The sequence below is a fragment of the Lycium ferocissimum genome, chromosome 5 (genome assembly GCF_029784015.1).
Source record: "Lycium ferocissimum isolate CSIRO_LF1 chromosome 5, AGI_CSIRO_Lferr_CH_V1, whole genome shotgun sequence".
NCBI lineage: Eukaryota > Viridiplantae > Streptophyta > Magnoliopsida > Solanales > Solanaceae > Lycium > Lycium ferocissimum.
In genome coordinates this window covers 16,796,387-16,804,547 of record NC_081346.1, presented here as the reverse complement: position 1 = coordinate 16,804,547, position 8,161 = coordinate 16,796,387, and the positions used below count along the sequence as shown (strand labels likewise).

The 8,161-nt window shown below is 36.0% G+C and overlaps 1 protein-coding gene across 1 annotated transcript; it reads right to left on the bottom strand.

The window, feature by feature from the left end:
• Positions 1 to 582: 582 nt before the first annotated feature.
• LOC132056251 (uncharacterized) lies at positions 583 to 5,814 on the bottom strand. The gene is made up of 2 exons (XM_059448355.1): positions 5,669 to 5,814; positions 583 to 843 (listed from the first exon to the last, which is right to left on the bottom strand). Exons 1-2 carry the CDS (start codon positions 5,812 to 5,814, stop codon positions 720 to 722), a joined length of 270 nt encoding a protein of 89 aa, XP_059304338.1. The 3' UTR covers positions 583 to 719.
• Positions 5,815 to 8,161: the final 2,347 nt, after the last annotated feature.

Below are 8,161 nucleotides of genomic sequence, written 5' to 3'. Positions count from 1 at the left end.
TACTCCTACAAACTTAATATATATGGTAGATCCATTGTTATTTTGGTAAATAGGTGAACTGTCAACTTCATTTTTAATGAAAGGAGGATAAGTAGATATGAATGTCCTTTAACTAGGAATTTTGAAGCAAGTTCATGGCTAGACCAGCAAAGCTGAGAATGTTGTGTGAGTTGTTTCTTGCATAGTTGCATATCCAGCTATGCAACCTGGGACAAGATCAAAACTGAGCTATTACAATAACTATTTTGTTCAGTAGAATCTCCAATGAGCTGGCTCATCCACCTGCTATCCAACAAGGAAATGGGAACTATCAGATTCAATTAACAATATAAAAAGTTCAAAAACTAGATCCATCAAGTTATGTTTCTTTGTCGTAGTTGTCAACTACCTATTCTGGCTGCTATTTGTCTCATAGTATATTACATTTCCTTTGTTTGAAACCAACTTTTAAGTACAATATCAAGTGGTGATTTCATTTGGCATTTTTGTTAAGCCAAGAAAGATAAACAATATAACTTAGTGACTAAAAGTTAGCACTATATCTTTTCGATTATCAGTAAGGCCAAGCTTCACCTAATCCCTAAATCAAGAGCATATCAAGTGCCTTTATAAAATATGTAGACCATGTGGAGACTGTCCATTTCAGATCAAAGGGCAAAATTCTTTCACGTACAGTTTCTAATTTACAGAAAGGTTACATAACAACCATGAGAATCTTCCTATTCATCATCATATGAAACATGGAAACTGGTGGTACAACCACTTGCTTCAGGATCTTCTGCTCCACAGCAATCATAAAACTTGGCAGCATAAGGAGGATCATCTGGTCCTAGTTCATAATACCTGGAAAAGAAAAAAAAAGAGAAGGCAGAGACTTTTCAACTAGTCAACAATCCTGGAGAAAAGATCTTGCATGATATAATGACAAGATCACCAAAATAAACTTAGGAATTTAAGAAATAGACAAGAAAACCCTCAACAAATTGCCAGGAACAAAATTCCTCCAAGAACATAGTAATACATGAAAGTAACGTTGTGGAATTTACAAGTTAATAGCTAAAGTTATTCATCCCAAATAATATAAGGTGGCAGCATCAAAGTAAACACCATCCTCGCTTTTTCCTCTCCCAGACTATGTTTTTCTTTTTAAAAAAATGAATAGACTAGTAAAATTGTTGCAGGAGATTTCTGCAGCCCCGGGGGTGGACACGAATCTTACAAGAGAAGGAAGAGTAAGCTGACTGCATACCTTTCCTGTACAGTATGAGTAACCCGATCAAATTTCTTTTTTACAAATTAAATCTTAGTGGTAAATCTACTTTCTGTTTTAGAACAATCAAGCCAATTCATCGTCTGCCTCCCTAGACAGAAAGGGATGTTTCTCCTCTCTCAAGTAAAAACAATTCTTTCTTAAAATAAGAGTTAGGGTGTCAAATGGATGGGTCAAGCCAAATTTTGGACAGCTTATAATGAGTTAAGTCAATGAATGGTCATGATCCAACCTGCCAAATTAGTCTGTTTGATTCACGATGATTTGATCAATTTGGGTTGAACAATCGGCCATAACCCAATGTGCCCCAACTTAAACCATTTTCTCATTTATTTGTCTTTTTTCATAAATAATTTAATTACCAAAAAAACAAAATAACTTTTCTCTCTATAAAGAGAAAGTGAATGAAATTGAAGAGAGAAACCTTTTTCTATTTTTTGACAGTTTTTCAAGGTAAATTTGGGGTATCAAAATTTTAATTGCCTAATTTGAGTTGATTCCAAATTGACCCATCGATGGATTATTTCCAACCCACCCCGCCCAAGTTTGTTGTTCTTTTATTTTGGGGGGTTGGATGTAACATAAATGAGCAAAGTTTACACCCCAAGAATAAATGGCAACCCTATGTAAGCCTCAATCAAGTCATGTTTTGGTGCACCAGTCCAGTAGATACAAAGCTTTATTAAATTTCCATTTTCTTTATAAGAAGAAATAAATTCTATGCTTCTGTTTACTCTCACTGAAATTGGTCTAAGTTCTCCCCTGAAGAGAGCAACAGCTTAGCGACCTTTAGAAGAAATGCCATCCCTTCTAACACAAAAATCATGTAACTGCATCTATTTTTTCCTTGTCAGTCGGGCCTAGAATATCGGTCTTTTGATGCAGAGTGAAAAATAATGTACAAAGTGCCAAAAAAGTAAAACGTGAGGATGTAAGAAAAATGGAATTAAATCCAAATATTTCAGATGGACATATTTCTGTTTGGGTTATTCACTGATGTAACCCCCCAAACTAATTAGGATCCCGACTACATGCATGTAGAGTACTGAATATAAAGTTACTCCATGGCATGTTCTAATTGCACCAAGCGGTTTGCAGCGCCAAGTAATTAGCAGTGAAACTCAAGACACAACGGTCGTGTCTATGGACTTCAGCAGTTTCTAATTCTACAACCGAGATCATAGGAATGCTCAAGTTTCTAGAACAAACAAGAGGATCTTACTCCCTAATATAAGGGGAAAATCTGGAGCAGAAGACGTAAAACTACACCATCACTGAAGTGTCCATATGTAAACTATTGTGCTCAACCCAACTTGCTGACAAATTGACCATGTTACGAGCCATATGAACATTAGTGGGGAACTAATAGGCCAGCAGATTTTGGAAAGAAGCTGTTTAGAGTTTCATTTAAAACCCCAGCACATAAATCAAATATTTAGGTCATTAGAGTTATTCCAGCCACTAGCCAGCTCTCTAAGTTTGATAATCTTGAAACTTAAGTTGCAATGACTTTCAAAGTTTTTTTTTAATCATGTGCACTCTTCTTCTAGACTATTAACTGCAGGTATATAAACCCGCACACTTATGAGAAGCATCAAGCTAGTACGAAGCTGCATCCAAGGGTGTCCAGATGAGTCCTTCCCAAGAAAACACTATCTATATGAGTGTGTGAAGGATTTGCAGTAGTAATACTGAATAAATGAAAAGAGTTTCTTTAGCATGAGTTGAAAGGAATAGCAGCCACTAGGAAGATAAAGCACAGGGGCACCTAGGATGAGTTGTCGGCAGGGATAGCAGCCACTTGGAAAATGGAAAGTTTGGGATATGAAAAGATAATATTACTCTTTGGCCCGAAATGTACTCTTTTATGACAAAACTCACAAAAGTTGTTGAATGAAGCCCAAACAAAAGTTCAAATGCTTTTATTGAAGATAAACATGGTTTACATGATCTATCCGTGACTATTAGAAAACTTAGCTGCTATCATTATAATTCTCTTAAAGGGTGAATTTATTGAATGGCATTGAACTTATTTTTAACATCATTCTTTAAATCAATATAAATACATAATAAGTTGTTGAAAAGCTTATTTCTGTACCATATATGAAGAGCAGCAAGAGTGATGGTTGTGCCCAAACAAAAGGAAAATTAAGTTCAGATGACAACTTTCTTTTGATAAGGTAATAATTTCATTAAAGAAAGGTCACAAACATGCCTGTGTATGAGAAGTAAACCAAAAAAATAGAAAACCATACAAAAGACATGATTTTCTACAAGTGACAATCATCTATACAAATGGGAACCTCATGGGTACACCAAAAGGAAATAAAGTTCACATGACCTTATACCATGGTTATTGTGAGTGGCAAGGGTTGAGGGACTTGTGACTTAGGTCACAGATTGGAGCCCTGTGCTATCCGAAAAAAGCCTACTGAGCCTGGTATTTAAGGAGAGAAAGGTAGAGCGGCAGCCAGGGGCGGACCCACCCTATGCTCAGGGGTGTCATCCGACACCCCATTGTCGAATATTTTTTGTATATATATATATATAATCTGAAAAGCTGGAATACATATACAAATAAAATAAATGACATTGTTTACACAAATCGAATGCGTTGGTCTGCTGGTTTAGTGCTTGGATGGTTTAGCGATCTCCCCATGTTCGAGCCTCTGCGAGTGCATTATTAATCCGGCCTATTTTTACGTATTTTTATATTAAGTGTACTTAAAAAATAAACGTTGCTAGCCGGGTTCGAACCTACAATTCGCTGTCTAGTTAGGAGAAACAAAACCAGTCTAACTAGGAGTCAACTTAGGTTAAATATTAGAAATTAAAATACTTCTCCAATGAGGAACTGGACACAATAATAAAATTAAAAGCTAAACCCTGACATCAAAAAGTAAGTATCTTCAGTTGCTGCCTGTTGCGGTTTCAATTTTTCTACTCCAAGTTTACTACTACTTTTTTTTCCCCTCCCCTCTCAGATTAAATTCAATGGAGAGATATTTTTCTAAAGCCTCTTCCAATCTTCCAAAATCAAGTTCAACATCTCAAAATCCTTCTAAAGAAAAGGCTCCAATGAAGTGCAACGAGGTCGACAAAGTGAAAAAGTTGATTTAAATTTCTTAGAATTTGATCTTGGGGAAAAATTCGACACCGCTTACAAAAAATCCTGCGTAAGGCCATCTTTACGATCATCCTAAGTTGGCCGCGCATGAATTTCTCGATCATCCAAAAAAAAAAAAAAAAAGATCTTATGCCATGGTTATCATAAATGAGGTTAGCTAAGTAGATGTGCTAACTCATGCTAGCAGAGAGAAAAAGGACATCAAGAAATAGTTGCACTTGAAGAAACTTAAAGTATTCTCCAAGGAATACTCATCTTGAGCAGGTATAGTGATGCTTAAATTGCATTAAGCTTGGTACCAGTCACGTCTTCTTTGCTTTGGTTGACAATACAAGTTATGTTTTCTATGTTCTAACAAAGATTTCTCAACAGGGCTTTCCCCAGTAGTGGAAGGGGAATAAGTTCAATCTTAGAGCTACCTTACTAAGGAGGTCAATTGATCTGACTCGTCTTATTTGGGACAAAAATGAGCTCAGTGGTACAAACAATTCGGGATATCTACTCGGCGGGGCGTAATCCTAGATTGTGTTTGATATTCAAATATTCACACATCACTTTCTTATCTTCTCCTTCTATTCTCTCATTTTTTTTCCTACTACTATAAGTACTGGCATGCACATATGAATGGACCAAACCCCATATTAAATCTTTATATGGTTAATACTTAGTACCTAACAATATGATAAACGAAATTACAAACGAACCTTTGAGAGTGGGGGTTTTTCAGCATTTGGGTCAATGAAATGGGAAAACACCTTTTTTCTTTCAGTTGGATGCACTGAAGACTACATATTTTCGAATTCCTATAAAAGAAATAGCTGGACAATGCTAGAATTACCCCTTGGAGCACACTCTAAGAACAATTTAAACAAGTTAAACATATCCCCTGTTGCTGGTATTCGTAAAAAATGATATACAAAAGTTACTGACATAGTCAACTGAAACCATTTCCAATTTAGCACTTAACCCTTGTAAATAACCCCGTTGCTCCTTAATTCATTGCTCGATAGCTGAAATAAGGAGGCAATTTGAAGAAAGAGATGATGTAATATTGATATCACAAGCACAATTGAACAAGGGAACAAATAAGAATGATCAAGTACTCTAATATTGCTAGCAGTGATACGACATTCGAATCTCCTTAAAAAAGACAAATTATTCATATTTTGAATGAAATGGATCCAAATAGAGCAGAAGAATTTACCATAAATCTGAAATTGACACATACAGCGTATGAAAAATAAATTCAAAACCCGAGGAAGGAGTGATACCTTTTCTGATCGTCGTGACGACGACAGACAAAGAAAGAAGGATGAAATCGACAGGAATTTGAGTTGTTAGAAGCTGAAGTATATGTCTGTTTGCATCTCTTGCAAACCTTCTCTACTCCCTCTATTTTTCCTGCTTTTTCCGCCATGGTGCATTTCTTACGCACAACCATCAACTTCTAATCAGACTTGGATCTTCTTTGGGCCTTCTACAGAGTTCCCAAATTTTGGTATGGCTAATAGGTGACACCCCGAATAAAATTGAGTCCGGAACCAAAATGCCCCAAAAAAAAAATATTTTCAACCAAAATACCCCAATAAAAAAGAAATGTTACGAAAATACCTTTAGCGCAGTAATTTACTGCGCTAAAGTAGATACTGAACAGCGGTTAGTTAGCTTCTTTATAAGCCTTGATAAATTCTTGCTATATGTGTTAAATCTTTTTTTTTTCGGCTCTTTTTTTTAACCCTTCTTTCGTTACACTTTTTAACGTGCTTTGACCATAGATTAATCATCTTGCGGGACCCCAAAACTTCAATATTTTATATAGAACCCTACTTATTTTTGTGCGATTAATAAGGTAGGATCAATACATCAAGGATACGCAAAAGTTCGGATGGCCGTTTTAGAGGTTGAAAAGTCTCGAACAACGCCATTTCGTTTGAAGGCTCGGTGACATTAGCTTGAAGTTCTTTACGAATACTTAAATTTGTTCATTAATAATTAATCAAAAGTTAGTCAAAATGGCAGCATTCATAGAAAAAAAAAAAAAAAAAACTTAATTGCATCATTCATAACCTTGAGTAGATGAAAATACTTAACATACTAATTCATTAAAATAATAGCATAATGAAATATTAAACTTAAAACTAAAATCACAGCATTCTTAATCATCATCAGAGTACAAGTCCTCAATATCGTCCTCGAGAAAAATATTGGCGGTTTCTTAAGACACATCTTTTCGATAGCGAGTTAGTTCTCTCTGGTTGATGATGCTTGTTCTTCGGCCAACTTTAGCATGTAAAATCTACATCGTCTTTGGGCATCATTGTTGTTTTCTTTTCTAATCCTTTGCACGACAAGCTCGCAAGTTACGGACCTCGAGGCATGGTTAAGGAGTACCTTGTTGGGATTGGAGAGTTGAGATTTTCAAGTCACGAATAAGACGTTCGATTCGGCAAGCCGATGTGACCATTTCGGCGTAAACCATAATAATATTCGCGGATCGAATATTTCACAGCTGCGAAATCATCATTACGCTATAAGAAGGTGGGGATTTAGCTCATCTAGTTTGAAATCTTGGTATTGCTCGAAAAGCTGCTATGATTTGAACTCTCATCATCTTGCTATTTGGTTCTTTTGGAAGGAGTAAAGACAAGTCGAGTTTCTACTACTCAACATTGAATGGTGTAGTGTAATAACAAAGAAAGGGCTACTTATATAGTTACAAACCCCCAAGTACCCGGGGAGGGGGGGAGGGTCTTTATGACCTACCTACTTACCTTATGTAAGAAAAATATTAATCTTCATCGGACATTTCACGGTCCGAATCCCGCTGGATCTAAATCTTGTGCTACCATATATACCATATTCCACCCTATGGTAACGTATTTGTATCCGATTGTTCTCTTCGCGAAAACGATTAAGCGCCAAATTAAACTCTTTGTGGAGTTAGCGAGGCATTGACATAACACGTTTTTTTGGCGTTTAAGCCCCTGCGACGCTAACTTGTGCTCATCTTTGCAGCCTCCCTAACAAGCCAATCCCACTCCTCTGTCATTTTATTATTGTATTCTCGATTGAATCTATCGTTAGGGTTATTTGAGTAATGAAAATCATCATCATCTTGTTCCCAGGTCCTACCCATTGCTTCAAATATGTTTGCTGGAGTGAACGATATAACACGACTAATATCTCTAAATTGGTCAAAAAATGACATAGTAGCTCAATTTTGTGTGGAATGTTGTGTGGTTGGTAACAACTATTCGTCAAATTACGTTATATAAAGTTCGATTCGAATCATGACGTTTTTACGTTTGTGATTGAGGTGACAATATGGTGCGATGGTAGAGCGCGGTAAAATAATGCGTTATGCCGGTATAACGCATTAAATTCTTGCGTTATATATCTCGAGTACATTAACGATTATTCTTTGCGCTATCTTCTTTGCTGGATTCTACCATAACGTATTTATTTCATCCGTTATGCACTTCTCCGCACTTAATTTGATTTGACGTAACAACGCAAGACACCGTAATTGCATGCGCGTTGGTTCTATATTCAAACTTCAAATCTTATAAATACCGAGTTCGTATAATTTTTAACACAAAAAAAAGCAAAAAATTCAAAGTTTCATCTAGTTTTTTGCGTTTTGTATTCCTCCTAAATTATTCAAAATATGGCGAGATGTTCAAAATTAAAGTTTCTTTATTGCAGGACGGACAAATTATATTCGAGGAAAATAATTTGCGCTATGATTCTTCCCAAAATACCAT

What these genes read in the sequence shown, in the direction of transcription:
- LOC132056251 (XM_059448355.1), bottom strand. Translation starts at nt 5,814, where the DNA reads ATGGCGGAAAAAGCAGGAAAAATAGAGGGAGTAGAGAAGGTTTGCAAG. An exon ending in CGTCACGACGATCAGAAAAG is followed by an intron (nt 844 to 5,668) that starts GTATCACTCCTT and finishes TTTCTTTTCCAG; the next exon opens with GTATTATGAACTAGGACCAG.